The 18,543-nt window shown below is 37.8% G+C and overlaps 1 protein-coding gene across 5 annotated transcripts in view; it reads left to right on the forward strand.

Moving 5' to 3' along the window:
- DIAPH3 (diaphanous related formin 3) overlaps nucleotides 1-18,543 on the forward strand; it is a 548,620-nt gene that overhangs the window by 328,427 nt on the left and 201,650 nt on the right. For all 5 annotated transcript variants that reach the window (XM_029210108.1, XM_029210109.1, XM_029210110.1 and 2 more), the window contains one exon: nucleotides 3,750-3,874. In XM_029210108.1, the coding sequence (XP_029065941.1) occupies nucleotides 3,750-3,874 (125 nt within the window). The remainder of the gene's footprint in view (nucleotides 1-3,749; nucleotides 3,875-18,543) is intronic.

Below are 18,543 nucleotides of genomic sequence, written 5' to 3' on the forward strand. Positions count from 1 at the left end.
AGTTAGTTGGGAGAGGAAGACACATAAAACGATAAAAGTAATAGAGTGTAGTAATTGCAAAGATAGAGATAATTACCAGGTATGACACGTAGGGAAGGCACGTCACCAGGGGCCTGACTGGGGTTTTGGAATCATATTGTAGAGTATGAATAAGAATGACTTGGGTGGAGTGGGCAAGGCAAATAGACACAGTGTTTCCAGCATCAGGTACGGAATAGATGAAAGGGTTTGGGAGGAAGGGAGCTCAAGCAGGACTGTTGTAAAGTGTAAAGTGTGTAACTGTAAAGTGTTATAAACTGTAAAGTGTGGCTGATTAGGAGGTAGAGCCAAGTTGTGGGTGGAACTCCGATGTTGTCATGTAAGCGGTTTATTGTCTGGTTTTTAAGCAGGGAAGGGACATCTTTAAATTAATGTTTGTCTGGAAACTTCCATGTACAGTGTGGATATGGCTCTGAGAGAAACAATAGGAGACAAGAGGGCAGAGAAAAGTGTTCCAGATGCCTTGAATAGTGTTCAACCTAGCAAGGAAGTAGGTCCTATTTGCCAAGTAAAATGTGAGGAATGTCACGATCCTTTGGATCTGAGGGTTCAGGAGAGGGAAGGGTCAAGACTAGTAGGTTTCTAGCACAGGAAACAGAATTTATGGTTCTGCTGCCCACTAACGTGTGGAGATTACAGATGGGCAGTTAGCTGGGGACAGAGATACATGGTATCTGAGGTGACATCCCATCTGATTGAATATTGAGTAAAATGCAAAAATTGAAATTGCCTTAAAAAAATCTAGTGAATTCTGTTTGATGATGGCTATGTTTTGTTACTTCTAAATAATGAAAAGGAATTAAAAATAAAAAATAAGATTAATTTCTTGGTCAAGAAATGTGACAAAGTTGAAAGATAAAATTCATACACAGGTCAGATACAGAGACACCAGTAAATTAACACTTCTTTGAGGGTGTACAATTTAAAATTCTGTGCTCCAGTTGCGATTTCTAATACAAAAAATTAGAGTCACTGACCTCAAAAAACTTGACACATGAGAAAAGTGTGGCTAAATAATGTTCACGGATGTATAAAGGTGCTATCTTTGTAAACATAATTGCTGAAAAAGGAAAACACCAAAGAAATCCTTAAATACTCTTTAGTTTTACCCATCAGATGGCCCCAAACATTGGATTATATTTTATTCTCCTAGAACTTGCACACACGTTTCTTTCTTTCAGTTGTGCTTTGGTCTTCATTTAAAAGCCAGCAGTGAAAAGTTGATCAATCACACTTAAATTCTCTTAACGGTAATACATAAATGTAATCAGTTAGTGCTCATGAAGCTTAAATAATGGCGTAATGGGATTTCTATCTGTAGAGTAGCCACAGAACCATTTTTTAAGACAACCTGCTTCCTCCTTATGATGTCAACCTTAAATGTTTGAATATGCCCCAAAGCTTCCTAACATCCCAAACGTTTTGCTCTTGAAATTAGCAACTTTTCTTTTTAGCCTGAGTTCTACAACACTGTTCCTGGCATGTTGATGATGATGGTGACGATGACGATTTTCTTTTTAAGTTTCCTTAGATTCTAATATTACTGACTTTAATCTTTAAGGTCTTCATGTCTTACTGAGTTCTAAGAATAAGAGTAACATCTCATAATCCATTTTATTTAAAAAAAATTCTTCATCCTATATCATAGCATTTGATCTTTATGAAATAGCAGCGAGGTAAAGGTATGAGGCGAGATTCTTCCTATTTCACTCATGTGGAAATTGAGCCAGTGAGAAGTTGCTTCATATCACAGTGATAGAACGTAGTCCCCGACCCACTGCTACCAATGAGTTGGAAGAGGCTCAGAGGATCCCCTAATAAGCCTTTCATCTGAACCTGAAGCCCTTCTCTCTTCCCACTGAGAAGCACTCACTCACTGGGATAGCTTTATGTTCAATTACAAGCAGCTGGTCTCCTCTGAGGGCTGCCCAGGCTATTAGGCAGCTCTGAGGGTGACAACTCATAAATCAAAAACGTACTCATCTTATACCTCCTCACAGGTACTGGAGTTCTGCCTTCTGACCAGACATGCACTTCAGTGTCCATGTGGCAGAGTAAAAACTATATATTGGGTCTTATTCCTGATTCCTAAAATCTTTCTTAAATGATGAGAGTGTATTTTGTATGCTACTGGGATGACTCAAGGTAGATGGGGGGAGGGCCAGCTTAGGGAACTTCAGGATGGGGGCACTGGTTGACAGAGGTACCAACCATGTGATTAGAGGGTTAGAACTTTCAGCCCACCCTCTGAGCTCCAGTTCAGTCACCAATCGCCAGTGATGTACTCAATCGTGCCTGTGTCGTGAAAGCTGCGATGAGACTGAAATGACGAAGCTAAGAGAGCTTCTGCTGTAGTGAGCACAGGGACATGCTGGGAGGGCAGCGTACCTGGAGAGAGCATGGAGACTGTGCTACCCCCTCCCTCCCCATTCCTTGCCCTATGCATGTCTTCCATTGGCTATTCCTGAGTTATATCCTTTATAAGAAAAACTGTAGTAGCAAGTATAGTAAGTACTTCCCTGAGCTCTGTGAGGGAACTCACATTATAATTTTTCACATTATAAAAAATAAATGGGTTGGTGGGGAGGGCATGGGAACCCTTGAATTTATCATTGGTTAGAAGTATGGGTGATCCCTGGGACTTGTGACTGTCCTGTGAGGTGAGGGCAGTCTTGTGGGACTAAGTCCTTAAACCTGTGGGTTCTGGGCTAACTCCAGGCAATGCATGTCAGAATTGAAGTGAATTGGGAGACACCCAGTTGGCGTTGGAGAATTGGTAGCTATTGGAATGAAGTATTAGGTGTCAGAAAAAAACAAATAATCCACCTATGTTCCTTCCCAGTGTTTGCCTTGTGCGTTTTGTTACATGGGAGTTCCTCAGATTTTATTTGTCTTTTCACTAGGTGTTTCCCAAATTTGATGTGTGTGTGTAATAAAATTTGATCAGCAAACTTAATCATAATGTTTTAAGTATGTGATTTTGTCCAATGGTGTGCTAACACATTCAATTTAAATGTTAATTAAAAATTATAGTATATCTCTCTTCCATCCAGCCATCTATCCATCCATCCTGGGTTTAGCTGTATGTGAAATCACTTGTGATTTGCACTGGGCAAGAATGTACACACAAAAAAATCTTTATTAGTTAATAAACACAGATTGTCCTCATAGTACCACTAAAGAAAGTTTGACATTTGTTTCACATGTTATTCAGATAACCCCTGATACCTTTTCATTCCTGTCATGGGAGACCTTGAACAGAAGAGCATACTTTCCCCATGTTTTCCATGTATATTTTATTTTTCCCTCTCAAAAGATCATGATTTTGAAAAATGCTAAAATTATATTGAAATAGTTTTAATTTTAAAAACATTGTCTTTCTTTGCCTTCTTTTGCTGAATAGACTGTTTATTTTCTTTTGTTTGTAGAGGTCAAGGACTCTGATTTTCAACAAAAAGTATTTCTTGAATGTGGTTTGTACATGTGAGCTTTTCCTAAATTTCATCTTCTGTTTTAAATAATCTTTTATTAAATTTTCTTCATTTCTGGATTTAAAAATCAAAAAATTTAAATGAAATTTACCTTTCATTTATTTTAGTGGATTTCCATTATTATTTTAAGGTTTTTCACAAATGTTTTGTTTCTAGAGTGTTTTACTTTTTTATATTATAATTTTGTCCTTCTAATGCGTATAATATTCTCTCTCTTAGTTTCTGTAGAAACGCTGGAAAAGAATTTGAAGCAGATGGGAAGGCAGCTTCAACAGCTTGAGAAAGATTTGAAAATCTTTCCCCCTCCTGAGGACTTGCATGATAAGTTTGTGACAAAGATGTCCATATCCTTTGATATCTAAATAGCTTAAGTCACTAGTCAATTAGGAGTACGATTTACTTAACATTTTAAGTATACTTGCATAACCAGAGATCACCCTACAGAGCCAAATTATAGAAGGTTTAACCTTTGCCTTCTTGCAAGGAAATTTATCAAGGCTTTTACCGATCAAGAATAATATAGAAGTTTATTGATTTCAATCCTTTTTTCCTTTTTATTAAAATGAATAATATGTTGTCTCATCTTTTTCCTTCCATATGCCCTATTTCCTTCTGATGTTCATGGTAAACTGAAAGGATAGGAAAACTCAACTTGAGGAAGTTTGAATCTAATGTCATGTTGTGATTTAGATACTTTTGAAATGTTTTAGGAAGCAGATGAAGACTTTATAAACTGTTGTGACTAGTCAGCTTAATTTCAAGAGTTGTTATATATTAAAAATTAACTCATATTCAAGAAGCTTTAAAATCTCCTTTAGAAATACGACATGGTTCCAAAATCAGAACCGAACCTATCCCAATCACTACTGGTGTAGGTATTCTCTAGACCCAAAATAACATTGACAAAATATGTGTGTGTGTATGTTTATGTGGAAGTGTGTGTGTGTGGATATACATATATACATAAAAACTAATAGCATTAGGATTGTGTCCTGCTTAATTTAAGGTTCCTTGAAATTCAATTATCTTCGGTTTCACTAAGTTTGTCAGTTAATCTCTAATGAGTGATTGAAGTAGTAAACTTTTTTTTTTATTTCCGGAAACTAATGTTGAGTTGCTTTCCAAACCATTCTGTGAAATTAGATATCTTTTGCCTTCAAATAAAGTATTACTACTATGCATTATCAAAATTCCATATGGACTTCAGAATTCTATATGAAAGGATAACCCACTTCTAAACGAGCTCTTATAAATAGATACTCCTAATATTTTATTTTAAACTGAGATACTTGAAATAAAGTAACTACTTTTCCTCTTTCTATCTCTTCTCCCCTGAGATTTGTCAAATCACAAAATTATTACCTGGCTTGTCATAGATTTTATTGTATTATGTACTTTCAGCTTAATTGTTAATTAGTTCAATTTTAGCTTTCTTCACTGTCTCTTTTGGGAGATATCATAAAAATGCACTCCAGCAACAATCAATTCAGGCTAATGTGTTTATTTCCTTTCATATGTTTCCTATCCACCCAGTTTCTGCTTTTATTAGGCAGGATGCCTTTATCACTACATTTGAGAAGGTTGTTTTTTTAAAACTAAAATCTGTGTTTATCCATCAAATATATATTTGCCACACCTTCTGATTTGGCAAAGTATGCTTTTTAAACAAAATTTGTTATTGCAGAATTGTATCAGATTCATCATTCTTAGCTTCCCCCACCCCAATTTTATCATATTAAAATATTCATATGTGACAATTTATTGTAATCATTAAGAACTGTTCACTGAGGCACTTTTTATTGTTCCCTATAGATAGAAAGCATTTTATAAAAGGTTTTGCTTGCATACAGTTTCTGGTAATATACTGTATGTGTACTAATTATGAAGCTCAGTTACCTGGAACATAGGACCTGAGATAAATTCCTGAGCTTAGAATAAAGGTGGTAGAATCCTGCTCAGCAGATGATCTCAGGACCTATGCATACTTGTGTTCATATGACACAGAAGATGAATGATGTCAGCTTCTTGAAAGGCATGTAGCTCATAAAAAGCAATGAGCGGGAAATCAGAAATAGGAAGGATGAAGCTTTGTTGGAAACAATTTTTCATTCTGAGTACAATTACACTCCATGGACAAGAAAGCTTCTACATCCTGTCGCTAAATATCACAACCTAGAAGCCTCTAATGAACTGATTAGCATTCATGTATCTCTTGGAAGTCAGATATATGAACAGTTGGTGCACTTTGCTATTGACAAAGCTTATAATCATAAATATTCTTTGCTGAGATTAGATTGTACTCGTTTGCTTTTCATCTTAGTTAGACATACTAGTTTCAAAGTAATTAAATTCATTCATTGCAAAGCTTTGTTTACTTTAATTAGGACTGACAACAAGTCAGATTTTGAATATTAAAGGCATTTATACAGATCTTATTAAAATGGCAAATTGTGAGCTTCTTACATCTTAGAAACTGGAAGAATTTGGAAACTAAATGCACAATGAATAAAAATGTGTTTAAAGTTTGGGTTGTTAACACTGGAATTTTATGTTTTAAGTATTAGTGCTTATTAGCTAAAGCACATATCAAATGTTTGGATCATCAACAAATTCTGAAAGCATATGTGTGTTACCTAAGTTGTTAAGAATGCATTTTTGCAAATAGATATTTACGTTAAACAATCATGATTTAGTGAACTTTTAATCTGTTAACTGAATTGTTTTAAACTATAGTGTACAATTTTGTTATAATTTTACGAAATGAAATTTCACGAATAGCACTCGACTATAGTATACTGTATTTTTATTCTGCGAGTACTTGCTTTCTTTACATACACTTCTTAATATTAAAAAATACAAATTTAGTACATTCTTTAAAAGGCATGCACAATTATTTCATATATATCACATTGACTTTTTAGTAATTATTATGTTACTTTTCGATTGCAAAGCCTGGTCAAAAGTATAATTAGGGTAGAGTAGTTTCACTGTAAATATTTGCTTGAAAATGTGTAATGTGTTTTGTGGTAGGGTCACCAATATTGTTATATATAAAGTATTATATGTGAGGTATACACATTCATTAAATTCTTTATCAGTGAGAAAATTAGGAAAATGCCAGGATTGGTGTCATGCGATGCTTTTTCATTTCTTCTGACCTTTACATTCTGGAATATATGTTATTTTGAGGAAAATAACAAATAGATCCTAGAGCATCACCCTTGAAATTCTCCTTGCACAAGGCTTTACCTTTCTCTTTTCTCCTCATCCTACCCCCTCTCCCAAGTCTCTTAGGAAAAATCATTTTGCTAGACATTTCTGTATTTTTGTATTTGTCACACAACTTACGTGACACGTTATTCGACTCTTCTCCATTTTATAGTCTTTAAATTTCTTCATTGTTATCGCACTTTATTTTCACACTTTCTTTTTTGTTATTACACTGTATAGCAATATTTTGGATGCTCCTCAAATTACTATGTAGATGCTGAAACTGAGAGAAAGTCTTGCATCTTCCTTATATCTATATTCCGCACTGCATAAAGCACAGCATTTTTCAGGTAAATGAATTTAGTACATTTTTATTTAATTGAACTGTGGTTAGGAGTAAAATAGAAGAGTAGAATGGGTGAGATGTAAACTAGTATAACACATGGTCCATTTGCAAGAGTGGGAAGTTGTGTAATTGAGTGATTTGTAAGAGGAGAGTTTTTCTTTTGAATTAGTCTTCTTTCCTCCCTTGCCTGTTTTCTCTCTCACCTGTTTTCCATTTAACCCATTCTTAATAAACTTTTAAGTCTCAGATTAAAATATCCTGCTCAGGAGCCCTTCAAGATGGCAGAGGAGTAAGACGTGGAGATCACCTTCCTCCCCACAAATACATCAGAAATACATGTACATGTGGAACAGCTCCTACAAAACACCTACTGAACGCTGCCAGAAGACCTCAGACCTCCCAAAAGGCAAGAAACTCCCCACGTACCTGTGTAGGGCAAAAGAAAAAAGAAAAAACAGAGACAAAACAATAGGGACGGGACCTGCACCTCTGGGAGGGAGCTGTGAAGGAGGAAATGTTTCCACACACTAAGAAGCCCCTTCGCTGGTGGAGACGGGGTGGGCAGAAGGGAAGCTTCAGAGCCACGGAGGAGAGTGCAGCAACAGGGGTGCAGAGGGCAAAGTGGAGAGATTCCCGCACAGAGGATCGGTGCCGACCAGCACTCACCAGCCCGAGAGGCTTGTCTGCTCACCCGCCGGGGCGAGTGGGGGCTGGGAGCTGAGTCTCGGGCTTCGGAGTTCGGTTTCCAGGGAGAGGACTGGGGTTGGCTGCGTAAACACAGCCTGAAGGGGGCTAGTGTGCCCGGAGGGAGTCCGGGAAAAGTCTGGAACTGCCTATGAGGCAAGAGTCATTCTTTCAGGGTGCACGAGGAGAGGGGATTAAGAGCACCGTCTAGGGCTTCCCAGGTGGCGCAGTGGTTGAGAGTCTGCCTGCCAATGCAGGGGACACGGGTTCGTGCCCCGGTCCAGGAAGATCCCACATGCTGCGGAGCAGCTGGGCCTGTGAGCCAAGGCCGCTGAGCCTGCGCGTCCGGAGCTTGTGCTCCGCAACAGGAGAGGCCACAACAGTGAGAGGCACGCATACCGCAAAAAAAAAAAAAAAAAAAGAGCACCGCCTAAACGAGCTCCAGAGATGGGCGCGAGCCGCGACTATCAGCACAAACACCAGAGACAGGCATGAGACGCTAAGGCTGCTGCTGCAGCCACCAAGAAGCCTCTGTGCAAGCACAGGTCACTATCCACACCTCCCCTCCTGGGAGCCTGTGCAGCCCGCCACTGCCAGGGTCCCGTGATCCAGGGACAACTTCCCCAGGAGAACACACGGTGCACCTCAGGCTGTTGCAACGTCATGGTGGCCTCTGCCACTGCAGGCTCGCTCCACACTCCGTACCCTTCCCTCCCCATGGCCTGAGTGAGCCAGAGACCCTGAATCAGCTGCTCCTTTAATCCCGTCCTGTCTGAGCGAAGAACGGACGCCCTCAGACAACCTACAGGCAGAGGCAGGGCCAAATCCAAAGCTGAACCCCAGGAGCTGTGCGAACAAAGAAGAGAAGGATCTCCCAGCAGCCTCAGGAGAAGCAGATTAAATCCCCACAATCAACTTGATGTACCCAGCATCTCTCGAATACCTGAATAGACAACGAATCATCCCAAAATTGAGGCAGTGGACTTTTGGAGCAACTGTAGACTTAGGGTTTGCTTTCCGCATCTAATTTGTTTTTGGTTTTATGTTTACCTTACTTTAGTATTTACCCTATATTATCATTGGCAGATTTCTTTATTGATTTGGTTGCTCTCTTCCTTTTCTTTAATATATATATATACTTTTTACTTTTTCTCTTTTTGTGAGTGTGTATGTGTATACTTCTTTGTGTGATTTTTGTCTGTATAGCTTTGCTTTTACCATAAATCCTAGGGTTCTGTCTGTCCTTTTTTTTTTTTTAGTGCTGGTTATCATTTATGGCTTTGTTTTTTGGTTTGGTTGCTCTCTTCTTTCTTTCTGTCTTTTTTTTTCTTTCTTTCTTTTTTTATTACATTTTAATTTTTTTAATCTTTATTTTAATAACTTTATTTTCTTTCTATCTTTCTCTCTCTCACTCTTTCTTTCTTTCTCTTTTTCTTTCTTTTCTTCTCTTTCTCCCTTTTCTTCTGAGCCGTGTGGCTGACAGGGTCTTGGTGCTCCAGCCAGGTGTCAGGCCTGTGCCTCTTAAGGTGGGAGATCTGAGTTCAGGGCATTGGTCCACCAGAGACCTCCCGGCTCCATATAATGTCAAACAGCGAAAGCTCTCCCAGAGATCTCCATCTCAACTCTAAGACCCAGCTCCACTCAATGACCAGCAAGCTACAGTGCTGGCCACTCTATGCCAAACAACTAGCAAGACAAGAACACAACCCCACCCATTAGCAGAGAGGCTGCCTAAAGGCAAAATACTTAACAGACACCCCAAAACAAACCACTGGATGTGGTCCTGCCCACCAGAAAGACAAGGTCCAGCCTCATCACCAGAACACAGGCACCAGTCCCCTCCACCAGGAAGCCTACACAGCGCACTGAACCAACCTTAGCCACTGGGGACAGACACCAAATGCAACGGGAACTATGAACCTGCAGCCTGCGAAAAGGAGACCCCCAAACACAGTAGGTTAAGCGAAATGAGAGGACAAAGAAACACAGCAGATGAAGGAGCAAGGTAAAAACCCACCAAACCAAACATATGAAGAGGAAATACGCAGTCTACCTGAAAAAGAATTCAGGGTAATGATAGTAGAGATGATCCAAAGTCTTGGAAATAGAATGGAGAATAAACAAGAAGTGTTTAACAAGGACCTAGAAGAACTAAAGAGCAAACAAACAATGATGAACAACACACTAAATGAAATTTAAAATTCTCTAGAAGGAATCAATAGCAAAATAACTGAGGCAGAAAACGGATAAGTGACCTGCAAGATAAAATAGTGGAAATAACTACCTCAGAGCAGAATAAAGAGAAAAGAATGAAAAGAATTGAGGACAGTCTTAGAGAATTCTGGGACAACATTAAACACACCAACATTCGAATGATAGGCGTCCCAGAAGAAGAAGAGAAAAAGAAAGGGACTGAGAAAATATTAGAAGAGATTATAGTTGAAAAGGTCCCTAATATGGGATAGGGAATAGTCAATTAAGTTAAGGAAGCACAGAGTTTCCCAAACAGGATAAATCCAAGGAGAAACATGCCAAAATACATATAAATCAACCTATGAAAAATTAAATGCAAAGAAAAAATATTAAAAGCAGCAACAGTAAAACAACAAATAACATACAGCAGAATCCCCATAAGGTTAATAGCTGATCTTTCAGCAGAAACTCTGCAAGCCAGAAGGGAGAGGCAGGACATATTTAAAGTGATCAAAGGGAAAAACCTACAACCAAGACTACTCTACCCAGCAAGGATCTCATTCAGATTCCACAGAGAAATTAAAACCTTTACAGACAAGCAAAGGCTAAGAGAATTCAGCAGCACCAAGCCAGCTTTACAACAAATGTTAAATGAACTTCTCTATGTAGGAAACACAGGAGAAGGAAAAGACCTACAATAACAAACTCAAAACAAATAAGAAAATGGTACTCGGAACATACATATCGATAACTACCTTAAATGTAAATGGATTAAATGCTCCAACCAAAAGACATAGACTGGCTGAATGGATACAAAAACAAGACCTGTATATATGCTGTCTAGAAGAGACCCACTTCAGACCTAGGGACACATACAGATTGAAAGTGAGGGGATGGAATTTCATGCAAATGGAAATCAAAGGAATACTGCAGTAGCAATTCTCATATCGGACAAACTAGACTTTAAAATAAAGACTATTTCTAGAGACAAAGAAGGACACTACGTAATGATCAAGGGATCAATCCAAGAAGAAGATATAACAATTGTAAATATTTATGCCCCCAACATAGGTGCACGTCAATACACAAGGCAAATGCTAACAACCATAGTAGGGGAAATCGACAGTAACACAATCATAGTAGGGTACTTTAACATCCCACGTTCACCAATGGACAGATCATCCAAAATGAAAATAAGGAAACACAGGCTTTAATTGACACATTAAACAAGATGGACTTAATTGATACTTATAGGACATTCCATCCACAAACCACAGAATACACTTTCTTCTCAAGAGTTCATGGAACATTTTCCAGGAGAGATCATATCTTGGGTCACAAATCAAGCCTTGGTAAATATAACACAATTGAACTCGTATCAAGTATCTTTTCTGACCACAACGCTATGAGACAAGATATCAATAACAGGAAAAAAATCTGGAAAGAATACAAACACATGGAGGCTAAACAATACACTCCTAAATAACCAAGAGATCACTGAGGAAATCAAAGAATACCTAGAAACATATGACAGTGGAAACACGATGACCCAGAACCTATGGGATGCAGCAAAAGCAGTTCTAAGAAGGAAGTTTATAGCAATTCAATCCCACCTCAAGAAACAAGAAACATCTCAATTAAACAACCTAACCTTACACCTAAAGCAATTAGAGACTGAAGAACAAAAAAAAAACCCAAAGTTAGCAGAAGGAAAGAAAGCACAGAGATCAGATCAGAAATAAATGAAAAAGAAATGAAGGAAACAATAGCAAACATCAATAAAACTAAAAGCTGGTTTTTTGAGAAGACAAAAAAGATTTATAAACCATTAGCTGGACTCATCAAGAAAAAAAAGGGAGAGGACGCAAATCAATAGAATTACAAATGAAAAACGAGAAGTAACAACTCACACTGCAGTAATACAAAGGATCATGAGAGATTGCAACGGGCAACTATATGCCAATAAAATGCACAACCTGGAAGACATGGACAAATTCTTAGAAAAGCACAACCTTCGAAGACTGAACCAGGAAGAAATAGAAAATAGAAACAGACAAATAGAAATAGAAAATATAAACAGACCAATCACAAGCACTGAAATTGAGACTGTGATTAAAAGGCTTCCAACAAACAAAAGCCCAGGACCAGATGGCTTCACAGGTGAATTCTATCAAGCATTTAGAGAAGAGCTAACACTTATCCTTCTCAAATTCATCCAAAATATATCAGAGGGGGGAACACTCCCTAACTCATTGTACAAGGTGACCATCACCCTGATACCTAAACCAGACAAAGATGTCACAAAGAAAGATAACTACAGGTCAATATCACGTATGAACATAGATGCAAAAATTCTCAACAAAATACTAGCAGACAGAATCCAACAGCACATTAAAAGGGTCATACACCCTGATCGAGTGGGGTTAATCCCAGAAATGCAAGGATTTTTCAGTATATGCAAATCAATCAGTGTTATAAACCATATAAACAAATTGAAGGAAAAAAAATATGATCATCTCAATAGATGCAGAAAAGCTTTCAACAAAATTGAACACCAATTTATGATAAAAATGCTCCAGAAAGTAGGCATATAGGGAAATTACCTCAACATAATAAAGGGCATATATAACAAGCCACAGCCAACATCTTTTCAGTGGTGAGAAAGTAAAACCATTTCCTCTTAAGATCAGGAAGAAGACAAGGTTGTCCACTCTCACCACTGTTATTCAACATAGTTTTGGAAGTTTTAGCCACAACAATCAGAGAAGAAAAAGAAATAAAAGGAATCCAAATCGGAAAAGAAGAAGTAAAGCTGTCAATGTTTGCAGACGACATGGTAATATACATAAAGTATCCTAAAGATGCTACCACAAAACTGCTAGAGCTAATCAATGAATTTGGTAAAGTAGCAGGATACAAAATTAATGCACAGAAATATCTTGCATTCCTATACACTAATGACGAAAAATCTGAAAGAGAAGTTAAGGAAACACTCCCATACACCACTGCAACAAAAAGTATAAAGTATCTAGGAATAAACCTACCTAAGGAGACAAAAGACCTGTATGCAGAAAACTATAAGACACTGATGAAAGAAATTAATGATGATACAAAATGATGGAGAGATCTACCATGTTCTTGGATTGGAAGAATCAACATTGTGAAAATGACTATACTACCCAAAGCAAGTTACAGATTCAGTGCAGTCCCTATCAAACGAGCAATGGCATTTTTCACAAAACTAGAACAAGAAATTTCACAATTTGTATGGAAACACAAAAGGCCCCGAATAACCAAGGCAATCTTGAGAAGGAAAAATAGAGCTGGAGGAATCAGGTTCCCTGCTTCAGACTATACTGCAAAGCTACAGTAATCAAGACAGTATGGTACTGGCACAAAACAGAAATATAGATCAATGGAACAAGATAGAAAGCCCAGAGATAAGCCCACACACATATGGTCACCTTATCTTTGATAAAAGAGGCAAGAATATACAATGGAGAAAAGACAGCCTCTTCAATAAGTGGTGTTGGGAAAACTGTACAGCTACATGTAAAAGAATGAAATTAGAACACTCCCTAACACCACACACAAAAGTAAACTCAAAATGGATTAAAGACCTAAATGTAAGGCCAGACACTATAATACTCTTAGAGGAAAAATAGGCTGAACACTCTGACATAAATCACAGGAAGTTCCTTTTTGAACCACCTCCTAGAGAAATGGAAATAAAAACAAACTAGTGGGACCTAATGAAACTTAAAAGCTTTTACACAGCAAAGGAAACCATAAACAAGATGAAAAGACAACCCTCTGAATGGCAGACAGTATTTGCCAATGAAACAACTGACAAAGGATTAACCTCCAAAATATACAAGCAGCTCATGCAGCTCAATATCAGTAAAACAAACAACCCAATCCAAAAATGGGCAGAAAACCTAAACAGACATTTCTCCAAAGAAGATACACAGATTGCCAACAAACACATGAAAGGATCCTCAACATCACTAATCATTAGAGAAATGCAAATAACAATTACAATGAGGTATCACCTCACACCAGTCAGAATGGCCATCATCAAAAAATCTACGAACAATAAACGCTGGAGAGGGTGTGGAGAAAAGGGAACCCTATTGCACTGTTGGTGGGAACGTAGATTGATACAGCCGCTTTGGAGAACAGTATGGAGGTTCCTTAAAAAACTAAAAATGGAACTACCATGTGACCCAGCAACCGCACTACTGGGCATATACCCTGAGAAAACCAAAATTCAAAAAGAGTCATGTACCACAATGTTCATTGCAGCACTATTTACAATAGTCAAGACATGGAAGCAACCTAAGTGTCCATCAACAGATGAATGGTTAAGCAATATGTGGCACATATATACAACGGAATATTACTCAGCCATAAAAGGAAACGAAATTGAGATATTTGTAGTGAGGTGGATGGATCTAGAGCCTGTCATACAGAGTGAAGTAAGTCAGAAAGAGAAAAACAAATACCGTATGCTAACACACATATATGGAATGTAAAAAATATATATATATTGCTTTGAAGAACATAGAGGCAGGACAGGGTTAAAGACGCAAACATAGAGAATGGCCTTGAGGGGGAAGGGTGAGCTGGGACAAAGTGAGAGAGTGGCATGCGCATATATATACTACCTAATGTAAAGTAGATAGTGGTAAGCAGCCATATAGCACAGGTAGATCAGCTCGGTGCTTTGTGACCACCTAGAGGGGTGGGATAGGGAGGGTAGGAGGGAAACACAAGAGGGAGGAGATATGGGGATATATGTATATGCATAGCTGGTTCAGTTTATTGTAAAGCAGAAACTAACACACCATTGTAAGGCAATTATACTCCGGTAAAGATGTTAAAAAATTGTATATACTTCTCATCCTGTATGAATCCTCAAGTCTGTGATGATCTCTTTCTTCTCAGAAGTCTTACTACATTTATACCGTCGTGTTCACGGCTTCTTGACAGTCATGCTTCAGTCACTGTCACCTTCTCTGCCAGGACTTCCCTGACTACGCAGCATAAGTTAGCCTCTGTCACTGTATACAATATCACACACAAACTTTTGTTTTCTTCATCATGCTTATTATTGTCTGAATATCTCATTAATTTTCTTCTTTATTACCTGTTCACCACACTCTAGAATTCATGTTTCATGAAAGCAGGGACTTTGTTTACCTTGTTAACTACTCGTTTTCCTCATGTCTAGAAGAGTGGTACTTAGTGGTGTTTAGTGACTACTTATAGATTGGCTGCCAACCTGGCTGGCTGGCTGGCCAGACCCTGGGTACTGAAGAAGATCTATAAAATGTTTTAGATTATAGGGCTTCCTTGGTGGTGCAGTGGTTGAGAGTACGCCTGCGGATGCAGGGGACACGGGTTCGTGCCCCGGTCCGGGAGGATCCCACATGCCGCAGAGCGGCTGGGCCCGTGAGCCATGGCTGCTGAGCCTGCGCGTCCGGAGCCTGTGCTCTGCAACGGGAGAGGCCCCAACAGTGAGAGGCCCGCGTACCGCAAAAAAAAAAAAAAAAATTTTTAGACTATAAACATTGTAGGACTGATTGAAGCTGGTCCTTGTAAGATGATTAATGGAAGTAATAGACATCCTTGGTGGGGAAGGTGCAATAATGGGGGCAAAACATGAGAATAAATGTAGATTTACATTTAGAATAAATTTATGCTGGGTGGCCTGGTGGCTTGGGAATGAACAGTACTTGCTAACCAGGAGTTAAATCCCACATCTCATTCTGACTACTTAGTTGGCCAACACTAAACATTTTTGGTTCAATGTGTGTGAACACAGTTCTGGTTGTCATGTACCTTCACATGGGAAAATTATACTTGTTCAAGTAGAAATTAATCAGAATTTGGCCTTAGTCCTGGTAAAGGAAAAGAAAATAGATTTTACAAAAATATCAAGTAGTTGGATATATATCAATATTTCTGTAATGAATTTTATCAGAGTTTAATTTTGTTGTATAGCTCACCTATTTTTCTCAAGCTGTTTACAAATATAGAACTTTCTGGGGAAAAAAATAAAGCCTTATGACTACTATGGATATGGGCATTAACTTCTAGCTGGAGTTTAACAGTTGGCACAAGAACATCTGTGTTTGTTTTTTTCTTTTGGATAATGATGATTTTTTATGTGAATGTTCCCTCATCTGTTAATGAGAAAGTACCCAGCAGTAATGATGTAGAGTGCCTCATTAAGGTAACCATTTATTCCATTCTATCAAATAGTCATTTTAAACTTCTGAGAATTTATTTGTCTATTTCCAGAATTGTTTCAGTTCAATCACAATTTTACCGTTTTTCTGGGTAATTCCACTTATTTAAAGCTCTACTTACTTTCCTTTGGGAGCAAATTGTTTTGTAGATGAAAATGATAAGAAAGTTAACTCTCTAGCTGTTAAAACAAGACCATGTAATTTCCATCGTTCTGGCTCTTGGTCTTCTTTCCCATCACATCATTTAATAGAATTTTACTGTTTTATTTAAGTATGCTCAAGCATATTTCTGATATGTCATTAACTTTTGATTCTTAACCTACAATCTAAAAAGTGTTATTGAGTAATAGGGCTTTATTTTAACCTATTTGCCAAACTGATTCCTGTGAATGGGCATATTCCCAGGTATTAGAATAAAATTACTCATATTTATTAAAACTCAAAGCCTTATAAGCAGTGATAAGGGCAAAAAAGGAGTAGCTGTAGAGCCATACAATTAGAAACACCCACCGTAGTAGTGCAACCTGTTGTCCAGGGTAACTACTTTTCAGGAACTCTGTTAGCTCTTAACATTACATCCAAATTGTATGTGTTCGTGTGTGTGTGTGAATGTGTATGTGTGCAATTTTATGAAGAGAAGTTCTTTGACTTACATCAGACTTTTGAGGAGGCCTGCTACTCTTCCCACCGAAGTTTGAGCAATGACAGTAGGGTGAAGTAAGTCAGTGGCACCAATGTAGCTGCAGGTGATTAGCCTTAATACAGCATCTAGAAAAAGGGCTGATAATCACAGGTGATCACATGGCAAAAACAAAACACTACTAGGGGATTGTACTAGGAGGGAAAACAGAGAACTTCATTACAGAGATACCTGGACTAAAAGTGCTATATATTCAGTGGAAGAAATGATCACTCATAGTTGCAGAGATTAGAGAAGGTGGCTTCATGGAAGAGGAAGAATTGAACCAAACTTGGAATGATAGGTTTGGACAAGCAAAGGCAGAAAATGATTCCTCTTTTAGGCAGGAGTTAAGGATATATAAATAATCCATGTGGATATAGTCTCTATCTGGGACATAAATTTTAGGTGAGAGTTTATAGATGGAATATATAAACCAATGTTGATTTCTCAATTTGCTAGGTAAATGAAGGGATACTTACTGCACATTACAAATCAATCACCATATGTTCCATTTAATGATAGTTTCTGAATGCATTTCAAGTGTGATTTTTATTTACATAAATTTACTTACAGCATTTCACAAATATGGATGTTTCACGAGACAAAGTATATGGAAACGTGTGACTGTATTATAATTTCTTATGATTCTGTGATTTTACTAATACAAAATCTTTTGTTCATCCAAGGATTAAAAAATGATGCTACATATAAATGCATCGACCACTGATACTATTGTGATCTAGATTCTTAGAAAGTATGAGGAGGCATTTTGCTGCTTAAACTAGCCAAAGAAAGATCCATAGATTTTCTAAGCTCATTAGAAAAAAAAAAATCAAAATCACCTCTTGCATTAGAATCTAGACTCCTTACATTCTAGTCTGTTCTTCTAAAATACTATATATTTAACTAAGCAGAGCATGGTATTAAAAAACAAACAAACAAAAAAAAAAAACAGGCATGGAAGGGCAGTATGTAATCTGTGGATTGACCGTAGACATGGGTACAGGTGATTGATGGGGATGCCTTGTTTCCTTGTGGGAGCAGCATTCTTCTCTGCCCCAGGTTCACCACATATCTGGCAACAGTGCTACCTCTTTCTTTCATTCTTTTTCTCAAAACAGAGGGTCTGGATCATTTTCCTTATTTCATCCTGTACTGGAGAATGCTCTGACCAGAGGAACCATATCTTTTTGAAATTGTGGAAAATTTATCTTTTTAGACATAAACATTCCATTTTTTTATTTTGTTCTCCCAGTCTGAGTCTAGTTATTCTTATTTTCTGACTTCTGAAAAAATGTGTTAATATCTGTTTATCTTTTTGTGTTAGAGACAATATAATGACTTCAGTAAGTTTAATGTCCCAGTTTAAAAGAGCCATAGATAATTATGACTGATGCTGTAGCGGAGTCATCTTTTCAGAATGTGGTATGGAGATTTTTTATCTGGCTACCACAGCAATCTGTCACACCACAAAGGAAATTCTATTGTTTGTTTAGAAAATGTGTTCTAATGCCACCACCACATTCACAGAAAGTTAGTCTTCTCAGTCTCAGTGTGCTTTCAACTAATTGTCATAAATAAGTGAGAAAAGAACGTTTCTGTGTGTGTGTGTAATCATAATTTTAAATCATGTAATTCATAGAA

This window comes from Monodon monoceros, unplaced genomic scaffold (assembly GCF_005190385.1).
Source record: "Monodon monoceros isolate NGI ecotype Baffin Bay Population unplaced genomic scaffold, NGI_Narwhal_1 Super_Scaffold_8, whole genome shotgun sequence".
Taxonomy (NCBI): domain Eukaryota; kingdom Metazoa; phylum Chordata; class Mammalia; order Artiodactyla; family Monodontidae; genus Monodon; species Monodon monoceros.